Below are 16295 nucleotides of genomic sequence, written 5' to 3'. Positions count from 1 at the left end.
TCGTTTGTTATTTTTTGTTATTTTTCTGAAATTTTCGTTTCTGAAGAAGAGACGTCAGTTATTTTATACTAGAGCTTATAGATAGGGCTTGCCTTGCATAGTCAGGGCGCATTCCAAATGCACTCCTGCCATCAACGCTAAGCATAGTTTCGTTTGGAGAGAAATGCTACAACATGCAGTTGAAATTCTATTCTTTTTCAGTAAATGAAGCAACATCACAGATTACTAATCATGAGAGAAAATATAGACTTTGGGACACTGGATTGTAAAAATGGATGCCTTACCCGTTGAAAGTCTTGCTCACTCTTGAAACCTTGCTCTGCGTTCCAAGTAGCTGCCCGCAGATGTGCCGGATTAAAATCGGCGCGGCCAAATAAGAAAATCGGCCGATGCCGATTGATAAAAAAATAACAAAAATCGGCCGATTAAATCGGCTGGCCGATCGATCGGTCGGCCTCTAATATTTACATATTTTCTATAAGAGTTAACCGAATGCCATTGGAATGGTGTATCTACAAGACGATTAAAATCAATCGCCTCACTCAACACTTTCACATCAATATTATTATTTATACTTTAGCACTGCAGACACAAACCAATTACACGTTTCTATAATTCAGACTGCTGGAGGGTCGTCACATAGCAGCACAGGATACGTCTTTTGTGTACAGTCAGGTCATGCCAGCAAAAACACTCGGAAAGGCCAATTATTTTCTAGTAGATAAGATCAGAGAACGAGTCACAGCTAATTATCGGAAACGTGTTTCCGCAACCTCGGCACTTACAGCAGTAATACGCAACTTCTGCCCATTCCTGAAATGTTTCGCCTTCATCCCAAAGTCTTTATAGTAAATATAACACGTTTATTAATTTACGGTGTGATTTTTCAGAGATTATCTCATCAACGTCTGCAGAGAAAGGAAGTAGACACCTTTTGCCTTGAGGAGCCATTCCATACGATGTGATATAGCAGCAGAAAGGCAAGACCATGGTAAAGTTTATTTGTGCAGCACCTTCTTGTATATACAGTCTAAAGTGCTTGCCACAAATTAAGAACAATTAAAAAATAGATAAAAAAAAAAAAAAAGATTACGGAATTTATATTTGTCAGAATGATTACAAAGAAAATAGCACACAAAATAACTAAAAACATAAAAGCTTAGAAATATACATGCTATAAAAATGTTAAAAGCTAGGAAAAAATCAATTTTAAGGTTCAGAAGAACACTTCTCGAGTACTCGCGTCATTTTAAGCACCCTACATAAGGAAGAAGAGCTTTGAAGAGCAGCTTTTTACTGAAAGCAGTAGATGCAGTAGTGGTTTATTTAGGTTCCAGTTACATATTAAAATAAATAAACGAATAAATAACATTACATTACTAAATTTCGACTGAATTCAGAAGATTGTACAAACAGTTGCGATTTAAAGAGCAGTATAAATTGAGATCACCAAAAATGATGAGCTAATAAATCGCTAATTTAAAGAAAGCATGCAACGATTTCTTGGCATAATTGACAACGTTGACAGTAAAAAGTTGCTAATGCGGAATTTCATTGTCGTCATGTTGTTAAAGTGTGATGGAGAGAGTGAGAAAAAGTAACAACACATACAAGTATCCAAGAATCTCCTGAACATAACATCCAGCCTGTGTTATGTTTCCTATAATATACTTTGTAATTTCTTTTATTTAATATATATATATATATATATATATATAAAATAATCTTGACTAATCGACTAACTGAACAAATAATCAGCAGATTAGTCAACTACTAAAATAGCCATTAGTTGCAGTCCTAAATTAAAGTCACCTGTTAGAGGTGATGGACAATTTAGTGCCTAAACTTTGTTTGAGAAACTTACATTACCGACACATGTGAAGTCAGACTCCGCCTCTTTTTGAGCTGATGCTGCTGCTGTAGCATTACCGAGTAGCATCACAGCACTAACGCTCGGAGGAAAGCGCAGCAGCGACTCGGTTCTGATACATCAGCTCACAGACGCAGCCTTGTGCTGATCCACATCACCCTAGGAGTGATGAGGGGAAAGAGAGAGCGCCATCTACTCTACTGTACCCACCCAGAGAGAGAGCAAGGAAACTGTGCTCTCTCTGGGCTCCGGCAGCTGATGGCAAGCTGCATGAACATCTTGGCTTCTTGGTTCGAAGGGCCTGAGGTTGACCAGAAACACCATTGGCGAGTTGGTGGATGGAGAGATGGAGAGATGGAGGAAAGCAGAAGATACTAAGAGAAGAGAACTATGCAAGTTATGCTCTTCTCTTTAGCCAAATCCTTCCTCTCAACTCTCAAAACCCTCAAAACCGCAAGACGTTTTTTCGTAAACTCTTCTCCAGGATTACGTTTCCTTACGTCTTCAGGAAATCACGAGCAGACAGCTCTGCACAGACAGAGAGAGAGAGAGAGTGTCTGTGTTTGATCTGTTTATCTAATTAGAAAGAGAGACGAGGAGGTCAATGACCAGCAGAGGAGAAGCTGATGGATTTACTGTCTTGGTGGAAAAGCCACAGACCCCAGGCTTTAGCAAGATGGATGATCTGCTTAAATACCCATCCCCTCATTTCTGTCCTCCCGGGCACAGTTAGGAACCATCTCAACGTAAGCATTTCATCAGGCGAGCGAAGGAACGGTCTGCAAACTAGAGCTGCAACTAATGATTATTTTGGTAGTCGACTAATCTGATGATTATTTTTTCGATTAGTCGATTAGTCCACGATTTTTTATTTTTTTTTGCCATGTCCTCCATCTCTAAAAACAACAGAAAAACAGCTGAACATGAGATTTAAAAGGCTTTTAAATGTCTGGATGTTGTTTAAACGAGTGGAGAGTACTGATATTTAGTGAATAAATATGTAATCTTTTGTGTGTGTTACAAATTAACGATTAGTCGACAATGAAATTTGTAGTCGACAAATTTAAATAATCGACATTGTCGATTATATCGACTAATCGTTGCAGCCCTACTGCAAAAATCAAGAGAGCCAAGAAGATACCAACCATACAGACACCCCGGGCAAACCTGGAGAGCGTGCAGAGACAATAAGAAGAGGAGGACGTGTTTAGAGATGGTTCATGTCAAAATAAATCAATCATTTTCATATATGATTTAATTTAGTTTCATTTAAAGTCTGGGGTTTCATAACGGTGTGATGGATGTTTGCACATTCCGTACGTTTCCTCGATGGTATCTGTGTTCCATATCATGTTCCGTACACAAAACACACACACACGAGCATAGGCGCTTAACAATAATAATATTACACAGAGCGCACTATCGTGTCAATCATACGTGCAGGTACCGTAGGAAAGGAAAACACGACAGCTGTAGGGCTTAAAGTAAAGCTATCAATTAACCCTCTCCGCTGCAAGAGAGGGAAAAAAAAGAAAACTCGGAAGGAAGGAAGGAAGGAAAATCCAAGAGAAGAGCGAAGAGTGGCTGGAAAAGCCATTAAAACCCGAGGCATCGCACTTCCAAAGAACACAAACAGCAGTGCTGCTGGAGTCAGGGGCACGGCGTTATTTGAGCAGCCCGCATTTCCACACTGTGGCAAAATCAACAAGTAGCCGAGAGGCTGTTGATGGAGGTGGATGCTCATCTCCAAGTACAAATTTAGCAGAGAGATAAGCGAGGGGGAGAAAGCTACGGGCCCCCGACCGTCACAATGAGGGCCGGGCGCGAGTGTGAAAAGATCCCTTTGTGCCAACCTCTCGTCACTCGTGAATTATAAACGTGAAATTCAGCCGGAGGTAAATCCCCTGGCCTCGGCTGGTCCTGCGTGCAGGATGAGTATTGTGTTTCTGAACAGCGGGATGCGGAGGTCTACGGGGCACTCAGCCTTTCAGCTCTGAACTTAACCTTTACCCCAGTGAACATGACCTTGGCTTTAAAAAAATATAAATATATAATACATGAATGAATGAATGAATACGTGTCCTCAAAAGTCCTGTATGTCAGGGGGGTTTCATGTAAACCATTTTATTGGTGTTCAACCTAGAGATTTATTTTATGATGTGATGCTATATAAAATTGCAATAAGGCTAAATGTTCCTTTCATACTTCAATGTTACTTTCATACTTGGAGCAAGACACTTGCAGTTAAAATTAAAGTGACTTTACTAATCAAAACATCGGAGTCAAAATACACGGATAAACAGGAGAAACAAAAAATAAGGGTCGAAAACCAAAGCACCAAAGTAAACAAGCAAAAAAAAACAAAAAACCCAGACAGACAGGTTTTAATACATGGATAAACAGCTGAACTTAATCAAAACTCAGGTGAGGCTGATCTAGAAGTGCATTCTGGAAGTTGGAGGTGTGAACTAAACAATTAACAAAATAAATATATACTTGAAAGTGAAAACTATGGCAAAATTGATGAAACTTTGTCAAAAATAAAAAATATATAATAAAATAAATAAATAAACAAATAAAAATAACTAAACTAAGTTTTCACACCAGCACAATTTGGTCCGGTTAAAACGGACTCTGGTTCGTTTGTATTTTTAGTGCAGTTCGACTAATCAGGTGTGAAAACATTTACATATATTATATATATTTTGCACATAAGGCAAGTTTTTGTGGACAGTTGGTTGTTTTACAGTAACTGAATAGTTTATTACATAGTACCTTTTAAAATCCCACATCTCACAAATAACCCAAAGTATGACAAAAACTAAAACTTATACTGGAATTAATAAAACCTACTAAACTAAAACTAAGCACTAATAAAAAATTTAAAACTAATAAAAACTAGCAAACCCACTCTAACATCTAATAAAACTAACTATTTAATTTAAGCTTGTTTTTTCCATTCTGGCTTCTTATCGTTCAATAAAACCCCTATCCAGATAAATCTCTCCATCCAGATAGAGTGAATCTGATTGTGATTGGATGTAGAGAAGTATAAACATATACCATTCCCACTCCCTACTGGTTGGTTTATACTGTGCAGTTTGTGTTGTTTTTTTTCTGTAATCCTTTATAATAACTGGGTACAGGACACTGTAGGACACTCACAGGATGCTGTAGGCTGCATATTTCTGGTTGAGTTTAAGACTATTCTCATTTCAGCAGTGATACTGAGGTGTTTAGAGGTGAAACGATTACTCGAGTAAATGTTAGGAGAACATCCCCTGTCCAAAAAAGCAACATAAAGCAAATACTTATGCCTTTTTTATGGATTATTGACTTAAAGTTTTAATACTTACAAGAAATCCTTGTTGAAAATAATAACTTAATTTATTAAAGGAACAATTATTTAATTCTTCTTATAATTTTTTTTTTATGATTGCAGTATGGAAATGCATGTTGTGAATTGATAAATATAACTTATCTAAAAATGGAAAGCAAATGGTCATTCATTATTAAGCAAAATGTCTTGTTTTTTGTCTTTTGTGCAATTTTAATTGCGCTGTAAGCAAGCAAATATGTTTTATCCGATTACTAGATTAATCGAATTGATTTTGCAGTAGAGTACTCGATTACTAAAATAATCAATAGCTACAGCTCTAGAGGTGTTTAATAAACTCCAGTTCAGGAGCGTGCAGCACTCTCCTTCCCTGGGAACTGCAGCGGAGTCAGCTGATTGGTGCAGCCGGAAGGGAAGAGAGGAAAGGGAAGGCCGGAGGTCGATAACGGGCGCTGTGGCACCGGTGTACCGGGACACGCCGCCGCCGCAGCCGCCGCCACCTCTCATTAGAGTCACGCAGACCTTTGTCCTGCATCCTAGCAACTAGTTTGTGTTCCAGACGCAAGCAGACGTTCTCCAGAGCTGCAAACAAGCTGTGGGGTGGAGGAGCTTTAAAACTAAAGCAGCGGTCCTCAGCCAGCGGGGTGAGGGTTCACTGATCTCAGATAACAGCTTCTACCTTCACTTCAGCCCCCATCAGCCCCTACACATTAAACCACACTCCTGCTGAACCCGGGGAGAAATCACAGCAACCATCTAAAGAATGTTCTCTACGCACACCCAATACGTGGAGTAGACCATGAGTCACTTCCACCCCTCAGACCAACCAGATCCAGGAGACCCTTACATTAAATCACTCCAACTCCTAATACACCTGAGACAGGTTATAGTGGGGATGGGGAAACTTTAACAGGTAGAAGTGAAGATGAAATTAAAGAGAAAATCAATAAAAAAACAAAAACAACAACAGCAGTGAAATGAATGGAAAATGCATTAAAAGCTCAATCTTGTAGCTGGTTGTGTGTTGTTTTAATTTTTGATTCCTAGATACATCTCGATTCTTAGACTTGGACGCTCCTGCCAACATGTAGCTACACATTTTAACCTCCTAATACACGTTTCCCCTTTTGTCACCCAAAATTTGGGAATGTTTGAGTCTATTCACTGTCGCTCACGAATGCTAACCCAGAAAAAGACCTATGGAGCCATCCTCTACTTTCATCCACGCTTCATTTTCCTCCAAACTCTCTTTCTAAGATAGGTTAGTTGCAGCTACACTTCATTTTGTTTATTTTGTCCATTAAATACATTAAAGTCCATTAAAAATTTAATCAAAATCTCTGGAATATAATCAAGAGGAAGATGGATGATCACAAGCCATCAAACCACCAAACTGAACTGCTTGAATTTTTTTTTTTTGCACCAGGAGTAAAGCAGCATAAAGTTATCCAAAAGCAGTGTGTAAGACTGGTGGAGGAAGAGAACATGATGCCAAGATGCATGAAATTAAAACTGTGATTAAAAACCACCGGAGTTATTCCACCAAATATTGATTTCTGAACTCTTAAAACTCTTTTTATGAATATGAACTTTCATAAACTTTTCTTTGCATTATTTGAGGTCTGAAAGCTCTGCATCCTTTTTTTTTGTTAATTCAGCCATTTCTCCTCATTTTCTGTGAATAAATGCTTTAAATAATAATATTTTAATTCGGAATTTGGGAGAAATGTTGTCTGTAGTTTATAGAATTGCACTTCAATATTGTAAGTCGCTTTGGACAAAAGCGTCTGCCAAATGTAATGTAATGTAGAATAAAACAACAATGTTCATTTTAAATCAAACAAAAACCTATAAATAGCAAAATCAGAGAAACTGATTCAGAAACTGTATCAAGACACATACCCCTAGTTAAAACAGACGTTTTAAAAGCAGGAAAAAGCACACTAAAATGTGCAGAGCAATAGCTAGAACAGTTAGAAAGTCTTGAAGGGACTTGGCTTATTTAATATTCTGCTGTTTGAGTAGCATCCTTCTGTAAAATGATGAACCACCTATGATTACGTCTCAACACAGCAAAACCATTCAAACATAATTTTTTTTTTTTTTTTTTAAGGTGTTGGGAAAGGAGGCGGGGCTTAAAAGGACATAAATGCTACTCTTGAAGGTCTGCTATCTAGCTACAGGTCTCATAGAAGGTCAAAGCGTCCAGCTGAAACTGGTTCATTAACAGGATGTTCTTCCAGCGGAACAGATCATCCAGAGCTCGACACTCGATTTCCCCTTCACTTCTGCCAGAAACAGTGGAGAAACTTTCTATTGCTCTTCGAGACATGTGAACTTTCAGGCGTGCTACGAATCGTGCATGCATGCGACGGTCTCCTAGACACAGGATGCTGTGAGCAGCCTGACGTCCGTCCCGAGTAAACAGTAATTAGGCAGCGCTTCAATTACCTGCTTTACCACCTTTGTTGGCCTTTGCTGTAAACGCTGTGTAATGAAACGCAGATGCACGAGGAGCACAGCGTTCCAGCGGAGGACACAGCACCTTTGATAAACCTCCTCCCGCCGTCCCCACATACCTCGCCTCCCCCTCAGAAGACGACGACGGCGGCGCAGTGGCCTTGCTCAACCCTCTACTCCACAAGTCTGTTTACCGTCTGTAGCTGCAGACCGGAGAGCAATTACCCCGAGCTCCGAGCACGGCTGCCCGAGACCAGCGCGTTCGCCTCACCTCATTACATGCATTCCAGGACAAGGACAGTCAGTCTGAACTTATTAAGTTTGACACAACAACGGGGGCGTGAAGCAGAGCAAGGAAATAAAGAAAGGGGCGTCAGTTTGTGTACTAGGAAAGTGCATTTTTAATTCACGGCTTTGCACGCCAGAACACTGTTCTGATTACAACACACAAACAAAAAGTCTGTGCTGAGTTATCTTTTCTTAAGTAATTTATCTAAAAGTAGATAAAAAAGAAGACCTAGTTAAACAAATGAATAAAAAAAAATAATACTTGCTCGTTTATTTGTTTATTAAGTAAATTTATCCAATATTACATAAAAAAAAAATAAGAGACCATTTAAAAAATTATGAGTTTCTTTGATTTTACCAAATTAAAAACCTCTGGAATATAATCAAGAGGAAGATTAATGATCACAAGCCATCAAACCACCAAACTGAACTGCTGGAATTTTTACACCAGGAGTAAAGCAGCATAAAGTTATCCAAAAGCAGTGTGTAAGACTGGTGGAGGAGGAGAACATGATGCCAAGATGCATGAAAAAAAAAACTTTGATTAAAAACAAACCAGGGTTATTCCACCAAATATTGATGATTTATGAACTTTTAAAACTTTATTATTATGAACTTGTTTTCCTTGCATTATTATTTGAGGTCTGAAAGCTTTGCATCTTTTTTTGTTGTTATTTCAGCCATTTCTCATCATTTTCATCCTGATCCAGACGCAGCAAAACAGGCCCAAGTCATAATACTGCCACCACCATGTTTCACAGATGGGATAAGGTTACAACATAGAAAAAAGCCTTGTTTGTAAAGAAAATATAATGGCTTCACTTACTCTTCGAGCGAGGCCCAGCGCGATGTAGCACTTCTCTCCAGGGTCCACAATCTCCACCTCGAAGTAGTGGCTCCGTGTGCAGAGCGGCTGGCGAGCCTGAGCCAGACCCACATCCATGATGCTTTTCCCCTTCCCAACATACTCCAGCAACTGAGGAGACACACAGATAAATCACATTATTACATCACATCACATTACATTACAGTACATTAAACTTAGCGGACACTTTCATCCAAAGCAACTTACAAATAATGATATACATAAGCAATAGAGGACATAAAACATTTTAGCACAGACTGAAGGAGCCTAAAAAATAAAAATGGGATAAAGGAGGGAAAGAGAGGAAAGAAAGAAATGAGGGTAGAAGTTGTTCATTTTTAGGGTTGTTCGGAAAGTACCGTCTCACCGCTGGGTGGTGGTGGTGGGGGGTAGCTAAATAAGTTAAGTAAAGCTAAGCTACGTTCATTAAACAAAACAAAGACTATCTTTAAAAGTCAAACAAGAGCTGTATGTTAATCTACACAGATTTCTCCCCTAAAAACTGTTTATTTGGGTGAGTAAAGAGCTTCTGGTTATTTACAGTAAGCTTAGATCCCCACATTTCTCCAGCACTAAGGCTGGAGCATTAGCATTAGCAGCTAATCGCTAGAGGTTAGCGGCTAATGCCTTCTGACAGCGCTACACTGAGGAACCCTGAGTAAATTATAAATGGGGTGGGCAGCTACAAATTAAATACCTTACCGCGCAATAATGACGTCAAGTGAAGAGGTCAAAATTTGACTGATTGGTTGATTGATTGGGTCCCCGAAAATCAATCATTCAATCAAAGATCTCTCAATGGCTCATGATGCCACTGGAATTGAACCATACGCTGCGCTGCTGGAGCAGCAGTTGTACAGAAGGCGTGTCCTCCTGTGAGTATTCTCTCTCCCAGGTGAATGAGAGCTTCTGAGCACCTTCTCTGTGTTTGTTTCTGTGTTTATAGGTGTGTGCTTAGAGATCGAATAAAGAGGCGTAAAAGACTGACCGCTCTTTATAATCACGGCTCACGCGAGAACATGGGCGCAGCCACGTGAGACAGGTGAGGAGGTGGTACTCATTAGACATTTACTGAGCCGTTAGGTTCAATTAGAAATTGCCCTGACTGTGTGAACAAGCCCAGTGTGTGAAGGTTTGCTCCAGTCTCAGTCTTTTATAGATCAGTCTTTGATTTATGCATCTGAACGTTTCCACTCAACGGAAAGAAGCAAAAAAGTAATAAGAACATTTAGTTTTTTTGTTTTTTTTGGGGTTTTTTTGCAGACGAACGTAGTGTTACGGACACTGTGACCATGTTCCTGATCTAGAAGAGCTATCTATCTCTGTAATTACCTTCTTATTTTATTTTAAGTTGTCCTCATTAACTGCACCTAAGCTCCATTTGGGATTTTAGAAATCACCACTGGGCCCAAAAAATGGAAAAGAAATCCAGTGACGCCATTCGTAACTTCTGGCTTTATTGTTTAGCACTGAGATTGGTGAGATTGCTGGTTTGTTAGACGATACAAATAGAGAGAAACTAGGAGATTGGTACCTTAAAAAAAAGTCAAACACAGCAATACAAAAATAGGCTGAGCAATACGGCCTAAATAAAAATAATCACAATATTTGAGAGCATTTTGGGCGATAACTATATTCTTGGCGATATACCAAAACCCTAAAAAATACTTCATTATTTTTTTAGCAGATAGTACTGCAACAAAATAAAAGTTAAATGTTTAAACTTCTTCAAAACAGCATCTTTAAAAAAGGACACCATCCGGATTAATTAAGCAAATAGGTGAGATAGGAGCCTCCAATTGGATAATAATAATAAGAACTACTGCATGAGTTATTAATATTTCATTATTAATGTTTCAGCTGGCAACAAGTTATCGTATTTAACCATTTAACTGATGCAGGGAGTAGCTTCTCATTTGTTAAACAACCACGTGAAAAAATTCATCCTGCGGCCGTAGAAAAGATGTTCATCTGTTTAAGAAGGGTGAAATTTTTTGCAATGCTTCATCAAGCATAGAAATCTAAAAGATTGTGGACACTACTAAAAAGGAAGGAATGTGGTCATCATGAATGTGGTCGGCGATGACTTAAACGTTTGGTAAAATAAATCAAATGGTTGAAAAGCAGCCCTAGAACTTATGATAAGGATATGATGTTTAATAGTGAAAGTAAGAGCTTTGCCATAGACACACAATGCAGTGAAGGAAACTAAACGGATTAAAAGAGACTAAACAGCTGTGTAGGGTGCATTTGAGGGTCTGATGAGTCCAGATTTACTCTGTTCCAGAGTGATTGAGCATCAGGGGGGTTTGTATCATGTATATGCTTTTTTTATTGTTTAAAAAATGTACAATATTTTTGTGTACAATATGATATGGCCCTCATTACTTGTCTACCATTAAGACCTGCCCAACAGTTTCCAGGTACCCATCGTTCCATCATTGGTGTTGAGAACCTCAATCAACCTGCACAACGCTGCCAAGTAAAAACTGTAGGAATGGCACGTCTCCTTTCGGTGTTTTGGACTCGGTATAGAGCACGCACCTGGATGCTAATCTCCATTAATGGAATCAACCGTGGAGTATCTATATTATTATTTTTTTAGAAGCTATTTTAGAAGGCTGTGGGTGACTGTACTGCTGTTTTTGTTCTTCTTGGCTCCAGAATTCCCCTCCACCTCCTCTCGCTCTTCATGCCAGGACCGGTCGGTCGCCAGCTCCTTTCAGAAGGTAGAGGCAGAACCGCCGGAGTCACACCTTCCTCCCTCTCCAGGCTGAGTAACCGGGGAGGCTGGCCACTCCCGATGGCTCCCGACAGCTCCCGGCACGCTCCAGCGACGGTGCTGACAGATCCAACCCCCGTTTCGCCACCGCGCTCATCCGCGGCTCTGCGTGGGGGTTGGAAAAGTTGTTTTGTTGACCCGCTGCCCAGGCAACAGGTGCAGCTCTCTGAACGTGAGTCCCAGCTCCTGGAGCATCTTCTTAAAAATCAGGAGGAGTAGTGTTGATTTCATTGACGAAACCTTTTTTTTTTTTTAAAGACGAAAACGAGACGATAACTAAATAAAAACAGCAAAAAATAATAAAAACGACATTTTCGTCAACGAATAAAAACGACACGAACATGTTCGGCAGGGACGACATTCAATCAGAACTGATTTAGTGTAGTGAAAGGTATGGACCAGTTAGGAAGAGATCCAAATCACTACTACTTTAGCGAAGGTGGAGGGGCGGGACAAGAAGGGTAGTCAACCAATCAGTACCCGTCTCTTTTCCAGTAGAAAATAAGTGAATCTATTGAACCCAAAAGTCTGTGAAGAGTAGTTCCTTACAGCACTTTCTCATCAGTTTCTCACTTTAACTCATTAAGTCTCTCAGGACATCCTGAGCGCATCCTTATTAATAGAATATAGCTACAGTAGGTGGGCGGGAGATAAAACTAGCTTCTTTAAAAGCTGTGTTTTTGAGTCTACAGCTCTGTTTAAATTGGAATTTAACCATTCAAATGTTTTAATTAAGGGTTTTACCTTCCATACATCTAATTCGAACCTGATTTCTAGAACTAAATTTAAAATACTTAGTCATAGACCTACAATACTAATAATAATACACGTTAAATCATATAAAAATGCAAATATGTACACAACTGGTTAATAAATGTTTTATTTTGTATAAGTGTATAGTTAATAATTTAAGGGAACTAATGAATAAGCATTTACATTTTAGTCAACTAAATTGACTAGTTTTAGTCGACTGTATTCATATATTTAGTCGATTAAAACTAGACTAAAAGTAAAAACATTTCAGATGACTAAATGATGACTAAAACACAAAGTGCTCCTGTCGTTTCTGAAATCCTGCTCGTCCGTCACTCTGAGAAGAAGTACGATACGTCTTCACCCATCATCGCCTCGTGATTAATCGCGATGGAAACGATAAAGATGAAGAGGAAGAAGAAGGACAGCTTCTGTCATTAAACCAGAGCTTCTTCAGGACTCCAACCAGAACCCTGCACGTCTCTTCACTCTACAGCAGATCCTCTCCAACCTAATTGACACAATCGTCCATTAAGAGATTTGATGGAACTCTTTCACGCTATCCTCTCTGCCAGATATAACCACCACTCAGGGTTTCCAAGGAGTTCCAAAATATTTCGAATGTTCCCGAGCAGTTCCCTAGTAGCACACGCTCCTCAACAATCAGCAGAGTAAACCAGCCGTAAATGATCCTCCGTAACAAGCGGGCATTAGCAGTTACACAAGTCTTAAAGACAAAAATACACAACGGTATACAAGTACAAAAAAGTGATATAATAATATTCTCACAAGTATTTTTTTAACAACCGTCACGAAATTGACATGAGAGCCGACAAAGACAGAAAATTTGGTAGAAAATTTCTATATAATTTTTTCCATTTGCTTTGATGAAGTAAATTTCTGCCTTTCGCTAACAGAATAAAAAAAATATATATATATATATTTTTTTTTTTAGATTTTTCAATTAATTGTTTTATTATTTACTATATATTTTTGTTAAAAGATCTAAAAAAAAAAAAAAATACATTAAACAAAATTAAAAAACTGTTGAGAGAAGATTTTTTTTCTTCATTTTTTATGAAATTCTAATTGGAATGTGCAAAAAAAAAAAAATAAAATAGAAAATTGGAAAAATTAATAAAACTAAATTTTGTTTTAATCTCAATTTTCTATTTTGAAATTTAGCCTTGACTGGTCAGACGATTGAATAGATAAACGTTACACTGAAAATTTCTGTCGGAGCTTTTTTGGTATTGAATTTTGATAACCAGTCCTACTTGTGTTCGACACAGAAAATAACATTAAGACCTAATCCAGATCTTGAGTGCAGATAAAAGTATAAAAGGGAGAAATTTAACAGCTTGGGTGATCATTTCAGACGTCTTTGTGAGATCAGATTAGAATGAGAGCGGCAGAGCTCCCAGATTCCAGCTTTGCTTTTATTACAGCGGAGCGGACGCTGCCTGCTGTAAACAGCGGATGCATATATTACACTTCTGGAGATCTTACACAGAAATAATCATCTATCTGAAGCTACTGAGAGTCCTCACACAGCGCATCCTCTAAACCTCTGTTAAACCTTTAGCCTGAGTCACTGGATGCACTTTAGTAAACCCAGAGATACACACATTCAAAGCTAGTGAAGAAGCTGGGAAACTATAAAAAAAAAAAAAAAAAAAAAAAAAAAAAAAATAGGAAACTATTTTAATGGGTCACCGACAAGAAGACTTAAAAAATAGGGATGTCACCGATCCAATCCCAAACATACAGGGAAATACCAGCATTAAAAATGTGTATGACTGTGTTCCCAGATATGGATTGGTACTCTGTTCTGGGTAAATGCTTTGTAGTGTTGGATGCAGTCCTCCTAGTGTTTTGGAATTAATCACATTTAAAAAGCTCTAAGAGAGAGCTGAGAAAGACTGAAAGTGTTTGCTTTCTATGCTGTGTTTGATTGTGATTTACTCTTGAGAGGATTATCCGGTTAGTGGCGTTAAGTCTTTAGACTGCTTCCTTCGTGAGAATGTTAGTTTTACACATTCTACAAATACGGCAATTTAAATAAATCAGACCGTGTCATTCTCAGCTTTAGGTTTCAACACTCCTTTTCATGTGTTTCTACATAGTGGTTGGATGGGGAACTACAGGGTGCAAAGCAGCAGCAAACCAGCTTCCTGAATCGGCTAGAAACATCGAACAACCAACATTTAGAATAGTTTGGCTGAAAGTCGTCCAATACAGAAACATCAAAACCGAAAGCCATCCTTCCACTGGCCTTTTACCGGCCTAATCACTGTGTGCAAACTGTATATGGTAAAAAAATATATTGGGTATTCCAGCACAAATCCTTTAAATGTGCTTAAATGTTTTAAAATCAATGCCAACTACATCTAATACTGACTACAATCAATCTCCAAAGATACTGATTTTTCGTCAACACAGCAGGGGTCAAACCAGAACCCTGACCCTTTTGTTCTTTAGTGTCATCTTACTTTCCATCATGAACTGGGCAGAAACGGTCACACCCACAGTGGAAAGCTCTCTTGTTAAAGCAGGTTACCAGGCCTCACCCTGCCAGCGATAAAGTCTGCATTTCCTTTTTTCTCACACATTCTTCCTCCTACAGAAGAGAGAAACCAAAAGACTGTTCCACTGTTCTCACACTCTGGTTACTTTTTAAAAAAGAAGCCAAAGCTTTTACAGGAAGGAGATGAACCAGGCTTGAATGAAGAAGCCAGCTCAGTGTCTAAAAGTAAAAGTACTTTTTCACATTTTGTCAACTTACAACCACAAACTAAAATGTATTTTATTGAGATTTTAAGTGATCTGAAAAGTGTGACGTGCAAAAGATCTACCAAATACATCAATACTTAGTAGTTCCACATTTCACTGCAATTACAGCTCCAAGTCTTTTGGGGTTTGTCTCTACCAGCTTTGATCATCTAGAGACTTTTCTAGAGATTTTTGCTCCATTCTTCTTTATAAATCAGCTGAAGATCAGTCAGGTTGGATGGAGAGTGTTGGTCTGTGAACAGCAGTTTTCATGTCTCTCCACAGAAGATCAATGAGATTTAGGTCTTAAGGACTTTAACTGGATCATTCTAACACATGAATATTCTCTGATCTAAATCATTCTAGCTCCACTGTAGCTCTGGCTGTATGTTTGGGGTCATCGTCTTGACGGAAGGCCTCAAGGCTTTTATAGGTCTTTTACAGCCTCCAATAGGTTTTCTTTTTCCAGTATTGTCCTGTATTTATTTATCTCCATCCATCTTCCCTCCATCAACTCTGACCAGCTTCCTAAATCTGTCCCTGCTGAAGAAAAGCTTATCCCCACAGCATGATGCTGCCGCCACCATGTTTCACAGTGGGGATCAGGGTGTGTTCAGGGTGATGAGAAGTGTTCATTTTCCGCTTGTAGCTACAAACTGCAAACAGCTCTTCTTACATCTTTCTTTAAACATTGATGTTCTTCTTACACTCTTCCTTAAAGATGAAATTTGTGGAGAGCAGGACTTATATTTGTCCTGTGAACAGATTCTCCTGATCCACCTGATCTGTGGATCTCTGCAGCTCCTCCAGAGTGATCATGGGTCTCGGCTGCTTCTCTGATCAGTGCTCCCCTTGCTGGATCTGTTAGTTCGGGTGGATGGTTGGTTCATATCTTGGTAGGTTTGAAGAATAAGCTGTAGAATAACTTTTTTCTTAATTTTTGGGTAATGGATTGATGGAAGAGAGCTGCTTTTTAAACTTCTTCTCCACAACTTTATCATAGAACAGCTGTATTTATAGTGAGGCTAAATTACACATAGCTAGATTAACTCTATTAACAAAATAAGTTAAGATTTCTGAAGGTAATTTAAAGGACTTTTATTTGTCTTATTTAGTTTTGCTTTTAATTTTCTTTTCTATCAAAAGTTTGCAAACATTTTTTACCACA

General features: G+C 38.7%; 1 protein-coding gene across 2 annotated transcripts in view; it reads right to left on the bottom strand.

The window, feature by feature from the left end:
• spryd3 (SPRY domain containing 3) overlaps positions 1 to 16295 on the bottom strand; it is a 58969-nt gene that overhangs the window by 11752 nt on the left and 30922 nt on the right. For both annotated transcript variants that reach the window (XM_022677055.2, XM_022677054.2), the window contains exon 7: positions 8782 to 8931. In XM_022677055.2, the coding sequence (XP_022532776.1) occupies positions 8782 to 8931 (150 nt within the window). The remainder of the gene's footprint in view (positions 1 to 8781; positions 8932 to 16295) is intronic.

This window comes from Astyanax mexicanus, chromosome 13 (genome assembly GCF_023375975.1).
Source record: "Astyanax mexicanus isolate ESR-SI-001 chromosome 13, AstMex3_surface, whole genome shotgun sequence".
Taxonomy (NCBI): domain Eukaryota; kingdom Metazoa; phylum Chordata; class Actinopteri; order Characiformes; family Acestrorhamphidae; genus Astyanax; species Astyanax mexicanus.
This window is presented reverse-complemented; position numbering and strand designations above follow the sequence as displayed.